Source organism: Halichoerus grypus, chromosome 8 (genome assembly GCF_964656455.1).
Source record: "Halichoerus grypus chromosome 8, mHalGry1.hap1.1, whole genome shotgun sequence".
NCBI lineage: Eukaryota > Metazoa > Chordata > Mammalia > Carnivora > Phocidae > Halichoerus > Halichoerus grypus.
Genome location: NC_135719.1, coordinates 48,844,609 through 48,864,183, shown reverse-complemented (window position 1 = coordinate 48,864,183; position 19,575 = coordinate 48,844,609). Strand labels below are relative to the sequence as shown.

The 19,575-nt window shown below is 42.0% G+C and overlaps 1 protein-coding gene across 4 annotated transcripts in view; it reads right to left on the bottom strand.

Annotated features, from left to right (window-relative positions):
* Positions 1-8,041: 8,041 nt before the first annotated feature.
* DPP8 (dipeptidyl peptidase 8) overlaps positions 8,042-19,575 on the bottom strand; it is a 63,165-nt gene continuing 51,631 nt past the window's right edge. For 3 of the 4 annotated variants that reach the window (XM_036087165.2, XM_036087166.2, XM_078079197.1), the window contains 5 exons: positions 19,347-19,493; positions 17,922-18,074; positions 16,503-16,645; positions 15,328-15,439; positions 8,042-12,274 (listed from right to left, as the gene is read on the bottom strand). In XM_036087165.2, the coding sequence (XP_035943058.1) occupies positions 12,152-12,274; positions 15,328-15,439; positions 16,503-16,645; positions 17,922-18,074; positions 19,347-19,493 (678 nt within the window). In that variant the 3' untranslated portion in view covers positions 8,042-12,151. Of the gene's footprint in view, positions 12,275-15,327; positions 15,440-16,502; positions 16,646-17,921; positions 18,075-18,714; positions 18,879-19,346; positions 19,494-19,575 lie in introns of those variants that run through there. The other variant, XM_078079198.1, reaches the window with a different exon arrangement.

The window sequence follows — 19,575 nt, the reverse complement described above, 5'->3', positions numbered from 1 at the left end:
TTAAATTCTAAGTTTGCATAGTGGAAATGCCACTAAATAATGCATAAAAACTGAAAAAAATCGGTAACATTACACACATTTTATTTAGAGAGTTGTTTTAGAACTTGACTATATAAAGCTATGTGTCTGTGAAATTGGGATAAAAGTAAAACTAAAAAAAAAAAAAAAGTGACACAATTCTCTGTATGGTTCAGTCAGATGCCCTCCTGCCCTGAATCATCCTTCCTCCTCAGCTCTCTAGGCAAACACTGATCCACTGCCCCATTCCCATCACTGCCTTGCTGCACCCAACAGCTCGCTCCTGTCTGGAACCACAGCTCCTCAACGCCCACCTCTGCTCAAGGCCAGCCTGCCCCAGCAAGCCTGGGATTCAGACGGCTCCTTTCTGGCGCCCCTTTATGAAAACCGCTGCACATCCGGCATAATGGGGCTGAGACCTGCTCTCTCCCAGGGGCTCTGGATGCTCTGTTGCAGCTGAACACACTGACCTTGGCAGGATGGGCACACTGCCTTCAGCAGAACCGAAAGGTAGGTAATATGAGTCACATTGTCCACCCCACTCCCTCTTCTTTTAAGTAGGCTCTACGCCCAATGTGGGACTCGAACTCACAGCCCCGACATCAAGAGTTGCATGCTCTACCGACTGAGCCAGCCAGGCGCCCCATCTACCCCGCTTTGGAAGATGCACCCCCTCCTGCTGGAGACTGTGTCCACCCACAGCCTCTGGGGGCCAGGGCCCTCCCCCCAGGCCCCTTCTGTGCAATAACCTTTTTCCTCCTCATTGTTCCCCATCAAAGCGTGTCTCCCCCGTGACCCGCCCTCTCCTGTGGTCCCTCAGACAAACTAAGCCTGTGGAAGTGAAGCAAGCCGAGGAGCTGGGGCCAGATGCAGAGCACCCTTGGCACTCATTATCCAAGGCCCGGCACACTCCAGCCCTAACCTTCTGCCTGTTCCTTTCATTGCCCCCCACACTCAGGTTCCCGCTTCCCAGTGTGCCAGCTACCTCCTCCACCCCCTGCTTTATCCCTTCATGCCTGTGCAAAGAGAATACTTTACCTGGAACGACTTTCTCCCACCTGGGGAAACTCATTCCTCCAAACTTACTCCAAGTGCTACCTCCTTTGTGCAGCCTTCCCTGACCATCTTTTTTTCCATTGCCCAGAAAAAATAACAGCTCCTGTTTGTTGAGTGCTGTGTGCCAGATACGAGGAGCTTGGTGTGCATTTTCTCATATCAGAGCTTGTAGCAACTCCATTCTGTAGGACCATCATTAGTTCTAGGTTATAAAAGAGGAAGCTGAAGCACAGAGAGGTTAAGTAACTCGCTCAAGGTCACACAGTGGGAAGTGATTCAGTGGGAGTCAGGATAGGTCAAAGCCCATACTCCTAACTGCTGTCCTGCTCTGCCCCCTGGGAGCTCACACAGCATTCAACAGAGTTCCCTTTGTGCTCACCCTCTTTTGTTTACATGGCCATCTCCACTTCTGGATTAAGAATCTTTAGAAAGTAGAGAATGTGTCTGGCTCCTCTGAACATCCTCAGATCCCTGGATCCCTCAGCATGAGCGAGGCCCATGGCAGCTGTTGAATTCACGTTGCTTGCTAATGGAGGAGGGAAGCCAGAATTAACATTCCACTTCTTCACGTGACCTTGGGAAAGATGTACAACCTCTCTGAGCTCTAATTCCATTCTCTGGGGAGTGGGGTGGGGAAACCATGGGGGGAATAATACTAATACCTAACTGATGTCTCCTAGCTTATTGTGGAGATCAAATTGAACACGACACTGTCATGAGGAAATACTCTAAGTGGTGGGACGCTCACCATTACAAATGGTAGCAGTTGGTACTCAGAGGGCAATGTGTTACCTGCTCACAGGTAAAACATGGTATTCCTACCAGGGCCTTACCAATAATGATACCTTCATCCGAATGATGTGCAATACTGGAAGATCAGCTGTTGGGTCAGGCAGGTGGCAAGTAATCTGAGACCAAGGCCGAGTCTAGTCACCCCCATGGCAGGCTTCTGTACCCACCCTCCTTGCTCACATCCCAGAACTTGCCGTTCTCCCAAGATCCTTGGGGCTGAGTCATGTTCCTCTCCCCACCCAGCATCTCCCTTCTCCCCAGGGCTCAGGCCTGACAACTCAGGTCCTGGAGAGTGGACTGCTCCCACTGGCAGCACTGCACTCCTTGGGGGTGGGGGTGGGGGTGGGGGCCAGACCAGTGGCAGGAGTGCCAATATCAGCTTCATCAACCACCTCCGGGCCCCCATTCCATGCCAGGCCTGCGCTCCACACTTTGGCCTCACCTCAACTCCATGAAGGCGGTATTAGAACCCCACTTTGTCCAAGATTAGAGAAGCAAAGGGCTTACTCAAGATCACAACTGTCGGACTTGAACCCAAGTCTATCAGGTTCCAAATTCTCTAGTCTTTCCCACGCTCCCCCTTATTTCTCTGGGCAAGTTCAAGGAGATTTATATCCAAGATCCACCCAGGACATGCTTTCTCAGCATGAGCTCAGTCCCTGAAGGCACTCAGATTTCAGGCAAATACCATATTTCCTTGATTCTAAAATACATTCCTATTCACATGTTTATATTTCTGATATCAGGATCTTACAAAGGGTAACATCTTAGATTTTAGGAAATTTAGGAGGAGCCCTAGAAGTGTCTCTGTCCAGCTCCCAGCTAGTCTTGTGCCTGTAGGGGGGTCACCTTACCTGCTGGTACTTCAGGGAGTTTAGTCAGCCTGACTTTGGGTACCAGCTCTGCCAACCTGACAGCTGAATGGCTTTGCAATCTTCTCTGGGACTCAGTTTCCCCACTGCTAAAATGATGGGAAGGGTCACTGATTTTTGGCCTCTTCTTTTAAGCTGCACAACGCATTCGTTTCCCCAGCACACATAAGAAGCTAAGCTGCTGACGATGAAATCGTGGTTGGAGGGCCTGGAGCCCTGAGGTTTCCTCTACTCCTTCCACTCCTGTTGGAGCCTTTCTCAGCTTCCTCACTCTGGCAAATTCCTCCGCTGAGCCCTGGTTTGGGAAAACATTGCTCTGGGAGATGAAGACAGGGCTGGAAGATCGGGGCTCAAGCGTGGGCTCGAAGCGGCTGGGATGGCTACAGTATAATCACTTCCTGGCTCTGGGCCTCAGCTTCTCATCTGTGAAGTCAAGCAGTAGGTGAGATATTTTCTAAGAATCTGTTCTGGTGTGAACATGCCGTGAACACAATCTTCCATTGCTCTACCTTTACTTTGGTTGCATAGTAGGATCACCTAGGGAGCTTCTAAGAAAAATGAAAAGATGGAAGACCTCCTCCCCGCCTCCCCATGGTGATGTAAATGATCTTAGGAGGGACTCAGACATCAGCATTTTTAAAACCTCCCCAAGCAATTGTGACAGCCACCAGGGCTAAGAAGCACACTCCTCCAGGCTTAAAGTCTCAGTCGGGGCTTTTACAAAGAATAACAATTCCAATGACATTTCAAAGAAAGGGTCCTAAAATTAGCTTAACTTAGGGAGAATTCGTTTTTGTTTTTGTTTTGTTTTTGTTTTTTTGGCAGTCCTATTAGTGAATTCGTAGATGGGTGCTTAGAAACCTAAATAGCAAGGTCAAAATATTCATTTGACAATTGTTTGAGGGGCGTCTGGGTGGCTCAGTTGGTTAAGCATCTGACTCTTGGTTTCAGCTCAGGTTGCGGAGATCTCAGGGTTGTGAGCCCACCCTAGGTCTTCGCACTCAGCAGGGAGTCGGCTTGGGATTCTCTCTCTCCCTCTATCCCTCCCCCTGCTTACGCTGTCTCTCAAATAAATAAATCTTAAAAAAAAACTGTTTGATACTCAACTATCTAAGAAGCCATTCCTGCGTGACTGACTGTGTGATGGGGAGAATTTGCCAAGTTTAAATACGGCCCCTACTCTCAGAGTCTGTAATCTAACTGGAGAAGCAAACAGTACGGTGTAAAATTAAGTGTTCAATCTGAGATAACCTTTACTGAGCACTTATTTTTTTTTTAATTTTTTTTAAGATTTTATTTTATTTATTTGTCAGAGAGAGAGGGAGAGCACAAGCAGGGGGAGCGGCAGGCAGAGGGAGAAGCAGGCTTCCCGCAGAGCAGGGAGCCCGATGCGGGGCTCGATCTCAGGACCCTGGGATCACGACCTGAGCCAAAGGCAGATGCTTAACGGACTGAACCACAGGTTTTTACTTTACTGAGCACTTATGTTGCAGGCCAGGCACCAAGTGCTTTGCAGTACAGTAAACAAACTTAATCCTCACAACAATCTGTTTAGGAGAGTTCTGGTATTATTCCTGTTTCATTCTCAAGGAAATGGAGGGTCAGAATGTTATGTGAACATGCCCAAGCCCACAAAGCTAGCAAGTAGCAAAGGCAAAGGTGGAAGCCAGGCTCCAAAGCCAATGCTTGGATCATTTTGCCATCCCACTTATCTCGGGTGGGGAAATTCCCATACGCTCTGTGGGACGCCTAGAGGAACCTAGGTCCGACTTCAAAGTGTGTGTTCTATTAATTGCAAGAGGGATCCCTCAGGATGCTTGTGGTGACTGAAGAGCCTAGGTGGGGGAAAGCAGGGAAACGTCGGGTGACACAGGGCCTTGGATTTGATTAGGGGCTGGAGCAGGAATGTGAGAATAGAAAGTTCATTTAAGAAAGTGGCAGTGTCCTGCTGGGTGTGTTAGTGAGGTGGGAGGTGACTTGGTCCTGAGAACCTATCCAGGACAAGGGCTGTGTCCTCTTCTTCTGTTTTCTCGTGGCCTACCAAAGCCTGGCACATGACTGTTACTAAATATTTGCCGAACGAAAGTTGAGAGCAGCTTCTTTGAGGTCACTAGGAATTTTATTTTTATTTTTTTTTAAGTAGGCTCCATGCCCAACATGGAGCCCAGTGTGGGGCTTGAAATCACAACCCTGAGATCAAGACCTGAGCTGAGATCAAGAGTCTGACACTTAACCGACTGAGCCACCCAGGCATCCCCCAAAGTCACTTGGAATTCTTTTTTTTTTTTTCAAGATGCATTTATTTTAGAGGCGGGGGAAGGAGCGGAGGGATTCTGCGATGAGCGCAGAGCCCCGACGCTGGGCTGGATCTCACGACCAAGATCACGACCTGAGCCAAAACCAAGAGTCAGATGCTTAACCGACTGCACCACCCAGGCGCCCCTCACTTGGAATTCTTAATCTTCACGTCCAACCCAGGCTACTTAGAGAGCTGTTACAGTTGCCCACCATGACCTTACAGGTCCTAGACTGAGGAACGAGGGGGAAGGGACAGTTGAGACAACGCAAAGCCGTTAACTGGCGAGGCATCACATCCTAAAGCACCCAACCGAACTACACACCGTAGCATTTACATGCATGTTAGGGATGCAACTATGACCACAGATATGCCCAGAAACCCAGCTAACAGGGAGAGCTCATTCTACAGAAGACCAGTGTGGTTTCTAGAACCTACCTGGCCAGTGGACCTTCCTGCAGAGTTGGCACCTGTGACCAGCATGTGAACCTATGCCACCTCTGCAGGGGGCCATTCCAGTGAAGACAGCAGGGGACTGGGCTTGGGGGGTGGGGAAGAGTCCTAGAACTGGCTAATTGTTTCTCCAAACTTATATTTCTAGAACGCAAGTTTGGGAGCCAATTTAGAAAGTATCTCAGAAAGGAGCACACAGCAAATTCAACAACTCAGCTGAGTCAGAGCTGAACCCCATCTAATCCATTTCAGCTGGAGCTCAACCCCTTTCAGGGTGGCAAGGTCAGGGCACCAGAGCTGGGGACAGAACCAGGCTGATGAACATTTAAACCCTGGTAATTCCTGAAACCACTCCAAGCCCAAAATAAAATTACAATCATGAGATTCTCATACTGCAGTTGTTTCAACTGTACCCCCTCAAAATACCAAGGGATCAATCATTGTTTCCTCGTAACCCCTGAGTGGGTGAGGTTAAGCCAGAGGGAAATCCAAAGGTTTCAGGGCCCTGATAGGACTCTGGTGCCCTGGAGCCCTAGAGCCACTGGGATGTCTGCACCTCCAGCCCAGTATTTGCAGAATGTTTATGGCCAGGTTGAAAGCTGATTTTTTTTTTTAATTTTTATTTTTTGAAGATTTTAAGTAATCTCTACATCCAACATCGGGCTCGAACTCACAATTCAGAGATCAACAGTCACACGCTCTACCAACTGAGCCAGCCAGGTACGCTAGAAACCTCTGATTTTTTTTTTTTTTTTTTTAAGATTTTATTTATTTATTTGAGAGAGAGAGAATGAGAGAGAACACATGAGAGGGGGGAGGGTCAGAGGGAGAAGCAGACTCCCTGCCGAGCAGGGAGCCCGATGCGGGACTCGATCCAGGGACTCCAGGATCATGACCTGAGCCGAAGGCAGTCGCTTAACCAACTGAGCCACCCAGGCGCCCGAAACCTCTGATTTTTGATTAGCAAAAGATCTAAGCTGAATTAAAGACACCAAGGAAGGGGTGCCTAGCTGGCTCAGTCAGAAGAGCATGTGACTCTTGATCTTGGGATCGTAAGTTTGAGCCCCACTTTGGGTGTAGTGATTATTAAAAAAAAAAAAATAAGCTTAGGGGAAAAAAAGAGAGAGACCAAGGTAGTCTGTAAGTTTCCCAACTGGAGTGCCATAAATGAGATTATATGTATGCTTCAGAGCCTGGGGGTCTCACTGGTCACTTCGTGCTGCAAGCAGCCTCAACAGATTAACCCAGTCTGCCTCAGTCTATCCCAGAGCGTCATACAAATGCCTTCTTGTGTGTGTGTCATGAGGTGAAAATGTTAGGAAGCACTGGTCTATAGCACTGCCCTGTTTAAAGATCATCTTTATTTTTTTTAAGATGTATTTTTTATTTATTTGTGTGGGGGGGCAGACGAAGAGGGAGAAGGAGAGAAGCAAAGTTCCCACTGAGTGTGGAGCCCAATTTGGGGCTCCATCCAACAACCCTGAGATCACCACCTAAGCTGAAATCCAGTCAGACGCTCAACCAATTGAGCCACACAGGCGCCCCAAGATCATCTTTATTTCTAATAATTTCTGTATACAAATTATAAAGCTTTAAGACCCTGGGGCGCCTGGCTGGCTCAGTCCCTAGAACATACGACTCGATCTTGGGGTTGTGAGTTCAAGCCTTACATTGGGGGTAGAGCATTTGGGGTGCCTGGGTGGCTGTCGGTTGAGCGTTTGCCTTCGGCTCAGGTCATGATCCAGGATGTGGGATCAAGCCCCACATCCAGCTACCTGCTCAGCGGGGAGTCTGCTTCTCCCTCTGCCCCTCCGACTGCTCGTGCTCTCTTGCTCCCTCCCAAATAAATAAAGGGGGCATTAAAAAATAATTAATAATGTTTAAAAATTAAAAGGTTACAAACCTAATAGCTAATGCAGCAGTGGTTCTTCTTGGTGGATCATCCTCCCTTTGAGAATATGGAGAAGCCAAAGCCTTTCTCCCCAGAATGCACTTCCACTCATTCAAGCAATATTTTGCATACCACTTCAGAGGGTTAGAGAATCCAGAGTAAGTGCCTGTTCTGGAAGGATTATCAGACAAACCCCAAATTTACTAATTTTAGAGGGGTTCATCTGCTTCTCTCTCCCCCTTCCCCAGTACAGCTTCAACAGACCAGAGAACTGTCGAAGAAACCTCTGCAAACATTTCCCAGGGAACACGCAGAGACCACTATCTGGAAACTCCAAGTAGCATCCCTGAGAAAATCCCAGCTGCTCAGGAAGGACATGCTAATCACTGGCTCCCGGCACCACCCACCCCTGCAGTACATCGGCTGGCTGCTGGGAACCACTTGCAGGCACAGAACCGTTCCCTGCACACCTCCCCTTGGGTTCGGATGCATTTTTGGCTGCTGTTTCTACTGGAAACCCCTGGCAATCACCTTGCAGTCTTCCTTTCTCCGCTGCAAACACATGACCTTGTTCGTGTGTATTAATCACTCCACAGTTGCCACTAATCAAGGCAAGACTGTACAAATAGGGAAGGGGCAGGGGGGAAGGAACATTTACATCAATTAATTGTAGCAGCATCTTTATTGCAACAAAGAACCTGTAATAAAATGCAACAAAACTAATGTTTCACTTTACATGATTAAAAGCCATGTAGCTGAAAATGAAAAAACCCATAAACTTACTGGAGTGAGACATGCAATTCTTTTTATACAAGTCAATGCTTAAAACAGCAGGCACTTCATGTTCCAAAATTAAACACCTGAACTCCAATTGTGCTGAATACAACGTAAATTTGTATTTGGGTTATTCAAAAATAAACATACAAATACTACTTTTTCTCTCTGTGAGGGACTTCTGAAAGGATTACCCAGGACTGTCTCTTGACAAAAGAAGAAAAGCAGGAGCCAGCACCTCGCACTGACATGTCTCCATATTGTAGGCTGCAAGACCGAGAGGTGAGGCCGGGTAGGGTTGGGAAAGTGGGAGTCAGGGAAGTTTCCTTATTCCTTTATGTCTGCTGGGAATGGACACTCACCTGCAATCTCTTAGTTTAGATATGGCCATGTCTCTTTTCTTACTTCAAATAGCTCTAAGTTAGGCTCCCAGGCTTAAGCAAGCAATCTATTCTATATCCCAATTCCCAAATCCCCCACTACTAGGAAGACACATTTAGTGTAACAGTTTTAATTAACTTCAGAATGTCATATACTAATTAGAAGTACTGCTTCATTAATAAGCATGCTTAGCATTTACTTTAGAATGGAAAAATTAACCATTTTATGTTATCTTTAAAATGTTTCATAGGAATATATTAATAAATACTTCTTTAAAAATTTGCCTTTTCTACATATCATTTAAACTACCTAATGAGTCAGGGCATCTGGATGGAGTCTAGTACCAACTGAACACTAACTGGCTGCATGGCCATGGGTATATTTTCTCCTCTCTCTCTATGTAGGTTCCTCCTCTATCCAATGAGAACATTAGGTTATATCAAAGATAATAATAGCTTGAAAAATTTACGATTCTACAATAGTGAGAGATCTTATAGGAGTCATTCCACCTAAAGAGAGAATTGTTACAGACAGGTGGGATACACCTTCTGTAAGGAATAAAACAAGTAGTAAAAAAAAGTAAGCATCAATATCTATATCTCATCCTGTTAAAAAGTAATGCATGCATTGTGACTTCATCCTCTTGTATGAGGCTTTCGAAATGAGCCAGCTACGGCATCGAGGGAAGAACCTTCATTCCAAAATGAATCTCCAAAGAGGATACACAGTTCACGATACCTTCTGCTTCTTTCAGAGTGAGAAGGGCCCAATAGTGATCACAGATGAGCAGCTACATTCGCTATTGCTTTAGGTGTTTGTAAATCAGTCCAGTGTAAAAGTCACCTATTATTTTCTCAATCCGATTCCATTCTCTACAGAAGACTTTGTGAAAGTAGCCCACAAACAACTTTAGAATCACCCTGGAAAGGCTGTGAGGAATGCAGATTCCCGGTCTCCACCCAAATCAACCAAATCCAAACTTCTAAGAGTAAGTTCAAGACTGCATTTCTTTTTAGTAATAAGCATCCCAGATGAATCTTAGATTCTGAGTCCCACTGCTCAACAATGCATAAGCAACTATACCTGTTGATGGTTGCTCAAGTGCACCTATTTATCAAGCCTGCAAAACCCACCCCATTTGATGTTTAAACCAGTGCTTTTCGGCTCTTACCAAAAAGTATTGCTACTTCTATATACTCTTAGCCTTTTAAGATGTTACCCATAGACAGGGTACAAAGAGTTTTAGTGAGATTTTTACTGATTGCTTGAAAGGACTATGATGTTTTCCATGTCAGTTTTTAAAATGAAACTCATCAAACTGTCTTTCTGCACGTGAATTCAGTCACGTATTTTCCCCCTATAGAAGGAGAATGGCATTTAATGAACTGGGGATTATAACAGAGGCATCCCTTGTCATATGAGGAAAGGACAGGCAAGATGCAAAAGGAAAACACTGGTGAATTCAAGAGTACTTGAGGTTCTTTAGGGTTTGTTTTGGTAAAATGAGAGATGCCATTGTGAAGAAACAGCCTTAACGGGTAAGAGGTTTCAAATGAGTAGATGTCTAAAAACCACTATATACCATTTCCATTTTTTGCATATTATGTAAGGATAGATCCCTGGAGGCCGATCAGTTCACAAACAAAAACCACCTTCGATAGTCAGATATATAGTTAAATCAAGGGGGAAAATACTTTCTTGGGAAGAAAAATTACCCAAATCAATTTAATTTAACATTGAAAAAAATATAAACACACCTTGGCATGGGAAAATATCATAAACAAGAAAATCAATACATACACAGACAATAAGGAAAAGTGTGGTACCTATGATACAGTATAAATACACAAACAGCAAAACCCAATCCCCTTCCCAAGGACAGAACCACCAGGTCACCCTGCCATTTCCGGACCTCGCCCACCTCCCACCTGGCTCTCAATGATGAATTCACCTCTGATGCACAGTCATCACCCTTACTAATGGAGGCTGTGCTCTCTATGGGAGAAATCTACTCTCCGTAGTGGTGAGAAAGAAAAAGAGCAATTTTTCTTAGAGCGTTGTTTAAAAGTACTGGAAACAACTTTCCAAACACTGAGGCTTGTGATAAAAAGGGTCAAACTCATAGGTGCCTTCCCTGCCGCGGGCAATGTGACCCAACAACACCCCAAGACTCTAAGATGACAGATTCCAATCAGCACCTGAAAGCCTATGAGCTCCCTTAACAGTCGAGTGCTACGGCTAAACCAGGAAAATGTCATGGCCATTTACGACATTGCTTAGAGGCTCTGAACACTTAAAAATAGAGCCATGGCTTGCCGGGGATCAGTTTATGGTGAAGAGGTGGTTTGGAAACCTCTTTACTTTAAGCTCACAATATCTAAATGATGTTCAAATAATTTAAAATGTTTAAATTTGTAAGGTTACCAAAATTAAGATGAAAGTAACAAAAAATGAGAATTAGAAAAATAACCAAGGAACTTTTCCTCCCTGAATAATGTTAATCTGTAACTGTGCTGGCAAGACAGTGACTCTTCATCCTGGTTTCCTTAACTAACATTCTAGCCGTTTAAATTTCACCCCCCGAACTTTTTCATGAGGATTTTCGGTCCAATTTTACTTCTACTTAGTTCTTAAGCAGATCCTCTCCTTTTCCTCTCCCTGTCATTCTCCACCCCCTGGTATCTCCCACCCTACCACGATTCCCTTCCATCACCCTACAACTCTGGAACTGAAATCAGTAAGGAAATACCCAATGGAAACTGGCCCCACTAAATTTTCTGAAGAGTACAAGTTAATGTGTACTTTTCTCTTTTCTTAAAGGAGAAGAAATTGCCTGCAAATATTTAAGCTCTAACCATTTGATTAAAATTTTTCTGCCTGTAATTATCAATATTATAAGACTAATTAAACCATGCTACATGTACAGTTACTTGCCTTTGTATGAAAGGAAAAACCCACTCTGTCATATCATCAGAGAGAACTATTTATACTAGATACAGCTGAAATTGGCTAAAATTGGTCAGAGCTTGAATGAAACAAAATAAGTGTTTTTAGGAGGCCACTAAATTATCCTTGAAAAATCATTAATGACTGGTTAAGTCATAGGTTTAATAGTGATTAGTTCATAACATGCTGGATACACCCCAAGCAATGAAGCATAAGCTATTCAATTACATTTAAGTGCTATCAAATCTGTAACTAGTCAGAGTTTTTCTGGAATTGAACCAAACCAATCACTAATATCATCATATTTTAACAAACTCAGAAGTATACTGTAAAAATACACTAATTAAGTCCATGAGGTTTATAATGCTATTAAGAAGTGAAAATAAGGTAGTATGGATACATGGTGCTAATGTCTTATTTCTTTCAGTAATTCTCATGGTATTGCTGGGTCCTTTAGAAATATGTGTCATTCAATTTTGTATGTGTACGGTTAAGGTATTAGATTACTACCCACAAGCTGTAGACGCCCGCAATGGCACCAAATATATTTTCAGAAGTAGATGTTATATGGCAGGTACCAAAATGTGATGATCAGTTCCATGTTTTCTATCGATTAAACCTCCTCATTTGGTTAAACAGCCAGTGTATACCAGAGTTCTACACAGGTCAAAATTATATCACTTTCAGAGCAGCAATACGCGATCCAAGGTTTTCTTGAAGGTAGTGCAAAAGATGCAGTTCATAATGTTCTCCAGATTCAGGGACTCTTATGCTGTGTCTCTCCTGAGGATAGATCTTAAACAACAACAAAAATCAAAATACAGAAAGTGAGAATTTAATAATACATTTCCTTCCAAAGCTTTCCACAGAGTTTCAACAGGATAATATGGAGCACAGCCTCTCCAAGATATTACATGCATATATCCAATATAAAGGCCCCTCCCCGCTTTTTATCAAGGCTTACGGAAGGATTTATCTATAGATCATTGGGTCTCCAAGTGTGATCTAGAGACTTCTGGGATCCTCAGAAGCCTTTCGAGGTATACACAGGTCAAAACCACTTTCAGAACAATTTGCCTTTATTCACTGTGTTGGCATTTGCACCGATAATGCAAAAGCAATGATGGGTAACAGTTCCAGTGCCTTAGCATGAATCACGGCAGTGATATTAAATTGTACTGGATGTCACCGTATTCTTCACTACCACACACTTGTAGTAAAAAACAAAAGTTTATTAAATTGCAACCCTTGAATAGATGTCTTTTTACATGTTCTGTGGTGATAAATGGGAAGAAAGCAGAAAGCACTTCTGCTATAGGATGTCTAAAGGAAAAGCACTTATGAAATGGAGTTGCAAGCTGAACTGCCACTTCTTAAATGGAACTCCATTTTCAACCTGAATGACTGACAACTATGGTGATTCAGATTTGGGTACCTGGCAAACATTTGCTCAAAAAATCAATGAAGTGAGCTGGTCACTTCAAGGACAACACTGACAATATTCGTTGCCAATGATAAATTTTGAGCTTTTAAGTAAAAATTAGAATTTTGGAAAACTTGCATCTACCACTACTAGCTCATGAGCTTCCCCAAACTTACAGACTTCTGATGGGATCAGGGGTATAATATTAATATATGTGATTTTAAAAATACCGTATAATGAAATGAGTCAATACTGAGAAGACTGACGTTATACAGTGAAGCAATATTTTCCAGATGACCAATGTATGTGTGAAAGATCCATCAGAAGTACAAGATCCAACATATTTTAATGTAACACAGTATGAAATGTTTTAGATATGGCGTCAGATTCCACACTAAAACTAACCTTTAAGAAACTAAGATCTGTCCAGTTTTGGTGTAGTATTCAAGAAGAATATCCAAAATTATCTGTAAAAGCTAACATATTTCTCCCTTTTCCTAACTACATATTCTGTGAGGCTGAATCTTCTTCACACAGTAGTCCCACCTTATCCACAGGGGACACATTCCAGGATCGATATTGGATGCCTGAAACTGCGGATAGTACCAAACCCTATAGATACTGTTTTTTCCCCATACATACATACCTATGATGAAGTTTAGTTTATAAATTAGGTACAGTAAGAGATTAAAAACAATGATAATAAAACAATCATAACAACATACTATAATAAAAGTTACCTGAATGTGGTCTCTCTCTCTCAAAATATCTGGTATTATTGCTCGTTCATCCTGGGACGATGTGAGGTGATAAAGTGCTTACGTGAGGAGATGAAGTGAAGTGAATGACACGGGCACTGTGATATAGTGTTAGGCCATTAGTGACCAGACACTATGTCAGAAAGAGGATCGTATGTGTCTTCTTTTTTTTTTTTTTTTGAGAGAGAGAGAGTGTGCGGTGGGAGGGGCACAGGGAGAGAGAAAATTCTAAGCAGGCCCCACATCCAGCTTGGAGCCCGACATGGGGCTCCATCTCACAATCCTGAGACCGTGACCTAAGAAGAAACCAAGACTCCGATGCTTAACAGACTGAGCCATCCAGGCGCCCCAGCAATCATCTGTTTCTGGACCTTGGTTGACTGAGGGTTAACTGAAATCTCAGAAAGCAAAACTGCACATAATGGGAAACTACTGTATACTTTAGCCAAAACAACACTTCCCAACAGATTGCATGTGGAAACAGATATGAGAATCCAGGTGTCTTCCTTAAGTCAAGCATTAAAGGGATTTTACAAAAATGTAAGAAAACAATGCTATTTCTCTATTTTTTTTTTGTTTCGGAAAATAGTTTTTCTCCTCCACAAAAATTGTGATTTGTGTTAACACGTAATAGTTTATCACTATTTTTTATTTTATTTTATTTTATTTTTTATAGATTTTATTTATTTATTTGACAGAGAGAGACACAGCGAGAGAGGGAACACAAGCAGGGGGAGTGGGAGAGGGAGAAGCAGGCTTCCCGCTGAGCAGAGAGCCCGATGCGGGGCTTGATCCCAGGACCCTGGGATCACGACCTGAGCCGAAGGCAGACGCCCAACGACTGAGCCACCCAGGCGCCCCATCACTATTTTTTAAAAAATATTTTAAATTTTTCTTAGTTTTGGGGGTGCCTTGCTGGCTCAGTTGGAAGAGCATGTGGCTCTTGATCTCAGGTCGTGAGTTCGAGTTCCACAATGGGTGTAGAGATTACTTAAATAAATAAACTTTAAAAAAAACAAAACAAAAATTTTCTTAGTTTTAGTATCTTTTATGGAAATACTGACAGACACAACCCACATAAATGAAAGCTCTTTGGTGTGCATAGGGGTCCTGAGACCAAAATGCTTGAAAACTGCTGCTACAGACAAATAGCTCATAGTTTATCTACGTAAATGTCAATTGAAACATAAAAGAGGAAAAAGTAATATTTTTCATTTCTTATGAGTACATAATCTGTGAAAGAAGTACAAAGGTGGAAGAAATGAACAGGTTATCTTTTAAAACCTTTTTTTGAGTAATGGAGCAATAGAGGTGGTTAACTTGTGGCTTTCTATTCCAATGTCAATATAAAATAAAAATTAAAAGACCATGTAAAGAAAAGCAAAGGGGATACTGAATGGACTCCTGTCATCTTTTCCATGATTACAAACTGAAAGCAGTTACAGATACATAAGTTATATAATCCAATAGGCCAGTTCTTAGCCCAACTTTAACAAAATCTTAATTTTTACCCAACTAGAGGCACTACTAACTATGCCTATGACTTTAGATCCTTTAAGCAGAGAGTGGCCACAGCTGAAAATTCAGCCTTACTCCATAGGTTATTATATTTCAAAGTAATCAATCACTAATCACTACTTACTTCAATCAGAAAATGAAGAACTCACCTGTAAATCATATGGCTTTCCAGCCCTCACTAAAAAACTCAGTAATATACTGGTGTGTGCAAAATGGACATTTTCATCCAAGAATCCATGTAAAAGTAGTAAACGATTTGGTCTAGAGAAATGGAAAGATTACAGGATTAGGCAAAATAGAGTACTTGGGAAAACCACTTAACTCCTCTGATCACAATTAACTATTAGTTAATATTACAGTTATGTAATATATCCAACTATATATAGTTATATAATATACAATTATATAAAAACAAATATAACTATATAGTAATATAGTTAATAATAGTTAACTTCCTTATAATGTAATATTAAAATAAGAATTCAATATTTTCTGTTTTTTTATTTTTATTTTTTTAAACATTTTATTTATTTGAGAGAGAGAGAGAGAGAAAGAGCATAAGCAGAGGGACTGGGAGAGGGAGAAGCAGACTTCCCACTGAGCAGGGAGCCCGACTCGGGGCTCAATCCCAGGACTCCGGGACCATGACCTGAGCCGAAGGCAGACGACTAACAACTGAGCCACCCAGGAGCCCCGAGAATTCAACATTTTCAATAATAAATTTATAATATAGTAACCAGACACTACATATAATGAAATATTATGTGTTCTATTTCTTATGATGATCTTAGCATCTATCAATAATCATAGCATGTCCCTAGGGAAAGAAAAATCATAAACATTGTCTATAGAATATATTTAAGCAGAAAGAGAATTTTTTCCACCTTGAAACAGTTATATACTTCACTTCTTTCAGGACAGTAATTGCTTCAAATATAACTTGTAAAAAAAAAAACCAGGTTAGATGAACTGGCCTGTAATTCAGCTTTGAGAAATAGCCATGCCATTTGAGTAGTCTATATAATATTAGTCTTGGGGTGCCTGGGTGGCTCAGTCGTTGAGCATCTGTCTTTGGCTCAGGTCATGATCCCGGGGTCCTGGGATCGAGCCCCGCATCGGGCTCCCTGCTCTGCGGGAAGCCTGCTTCTCCCTCTCCCACTCCTCCTGCTTGTGTTCCCTCTCTCGCTGTCTGTCAAATAAATAAATAAAATCTTTAAAATATTAGTGTTGGTTTTGCAGTATTTGTAGTTTTCATTGTTATTAAAGACAAATTTTAACACTACAATTTTAAATTTATAATCTGAATTTTAAAGCTTGAACTTACTCAGAGGGAAACTTTTCTGCTTGCATGGCCACAGATCCTAAGTAATAGCCCTGTTCGTTCTGGTCAGGGTGGCCCATATAACGTTCTGTGTAACCTGTATCATAGAAGATCCACAGAGTGACTGGGGCCCCAGCAATAGCAACCTACAGAAGACAACAGTAACAGTCAAGTGTGGTCCAAAAAAGAATGGCTAGCAATGAGAATGTGTAACTGCAAATTTATAGGCTAAAATTATCCTTAGGCTTTAGCCCCACAACTGGGGCATACGTGGTCTCAGGCAACTCAGAAAATCAAAGTGGAGTGCCAAGGTCAAGAATTTGATACTTTGTGAGTCAGTGAGCTTCATGTTCCACAGGCATGCTGCATATCAAACCCTTAACCTGGGCTAGTTGAAATATACACTGGGGCCCCTTTGTTAAAAGGGGAGACTGAACTAGAACATGTGAACGCCTCAGTGTAAACTCATTCCTGCTGCTGGGGAAAAAAAGTGTGACAAGTGTCAGCTTTATATAGGAAAAGCAGTCATTTCTTTTTTCTTTTTTAGCCTCTGCTGGCAGTACAGAATTTTTAACAATGAATGAAATATATTTAAGCACTAAACACTTTCCTCATTTTAAGGTTCCCACACAGTTTTATACTTAAATATTCTAATTACTTTCTTGACAGCTGCAAGCCTGGGAAAATTATGGCAGTTTTCAGTTTATTTTGTGGTTATTATAAAGATTATCTGAATATACATGCAAGAACAAAAACCCTATCATTTTCATTCATAAAATTATTTTTCACTGTAAGAAAAAAATCACGTTATTGAAATAGTAAAAAAGAAAAACACTTCATAATTGCCATTCTCTTAACAACTTTTGGCATCTTTATTATTTCCTTCTAACATATTTCTCTAGGAAGTTGTTTATAAAATTGTAACCATCATTTATATATTTAATACGTTATTTATTCAATAAGGATTTACTTAAGACCTACTATGTGCCACGCATTGTGCTTGGCTACTGAGGATACAGTGATGTGAAGGGCACGCAAGTCCCTGACATCAGAGCTTGCAGTCCAGCAATTAAATAAGTAATTACAATCCAATACGCGAATGCGTGCGCGTGTGTGTTTTACTAATCATGACTATCTCCCATAATCTTTGGCGTGTCTATAAATAGCCAACAACTGGTCATCAAGGTAACAAGTGTTTTTTAATATACAGATAGATAGATATGTAAATATATATCTCACATGGCTATCACAAGTTGACAAGATACATCTATTATCTCACATGACTGTTAGATACACAAATCCTAACATTCCATAATATTGCCAACTCTGTAAACCTTCAGAAAATAGGCACTTTCTCATATCCTCAATTTATTGAAACTTCTACCCCTATTGCAAAAAGAAATACAATAGGAAACCACATACCCTGAAGATATCTGACCTCTGCATTAATGCCATCAGGGACAGGTATCCTCCATAGGACCAGCCATGGATGCCCACACGATCTAAGTCAATGAAATCATATTGAGAAGCTAGATATTGGAGTCCTTCCACCTGATCGTCAATTTCTATTTGACCCTGTCAAAAAAGGGAGAACATTTCACTGATTCTGCTGAATAGAAGTCTCATTATCAGAGTGTTTTTAAAGCTGATAAATGGTTTTCACTAAAAATACCTGTAGTATTTTTTAATAATTCATTATCAATTGAGATTCTGTTGCCCGAAAAGAATTTTTTTAACTCTATTTAGAGATAGGGGCCTATAGCTTCTGTTGCTAGCCAGTCCTAGAGTTTAGTTATCCCTTAGTCACAAAGTTCTTTCCTACTGAGACCCAAACTGTTCCTTGCTATATGGGTATTTCCCCTTTCCATTTGTTCTGTTGTCTGCTAAGAGGTCAGCATCTTCCTTGTAACAAGCCTTCCTATACCCAAAGACAAAAAATTAGCCCCCTTAAGTGGTTGACTAATTTTACTTCTTTTTAAAACTTAATGCAGTAAAGCAGAAGGAATCACTCCCGAGGTCTTATTCTCCTATTTCCCCATCATCTACTTCTAGGAACTGAACATATGCTATTTCTTTAAATCCTATTAAGTCCTAATTTCTACCACCACCACCCTGTCTGTATTACTAGGCCTGCCAGTGCACACAATCTCCTTCACTGAGCCAAAAACAAAAATAAAAACAAAAAAAACTTACATGAGAATACAACATAAGGTCAAAGAACTGGCTGTGGGAGAAAATCCCATGTCTTACTCAGCATGTCCAATACACTGGCAAACACAGTAACTGCCTTACTGTGTAAAAGGAACATCGGATTCTCATCATTTCCCAAAGCAGCAGAAAGGACATGGGGCATCTCTAAAAGGTAGCATTTAAAGCTTCCTGTAGAGAGAAAGAGGCTTGTCACAAGGAAGGCACTAACCAGTTGGTTTCTCTCTTCACAGAGGACAGAACAAATCTCAATTATTCCTCTTGATAGGGCACAGGATGCTGAAAACTATGGTGCTGCTTTCTGGCTAAGCTGGATATACATCATAGAAAGAAAAGGTATTTCTGTGTAAAAGTGGTTCTATCTCAGCTCCCCAAAGTTATATACAGGTAGACAGGCAGATGTGAGCTAGCCTAGTGAATACCAAGTTGCATCTTCCCTCCCACCCCTGAACTATAACACACAGACACACACACACACACACACACTCTCTCTCTCACTCTCTCTCTCTCACTCTCTCTGCCCCCCCTCTTGCTCACTCACAGCCCCTTCCCCCAACTTGCTCTCTGAGATTTCACACCAAACAATGAACCAGAAAATGTAAATGTCTTTAAAAGAAAAATGTTTGTATGCTCACACACCATTTTGTATTTAAAGGCGCCTTCAAATTTAAGCCCTCGGTGACAGGATCCCCTGTTGTCTATCACTACAACCACATAACCCAGAGAGGCTAGGGTATTCAAGCGGAAATACTTGACTCCTTTAAACCGATTATTCACCAACTGCACCTGAGGAAGAAATACAACTTCAGTGAAATGTATTATATGGTAGCATAAAAAAGCAAAAGAGGCAGGATGCTGTGAAAAATAG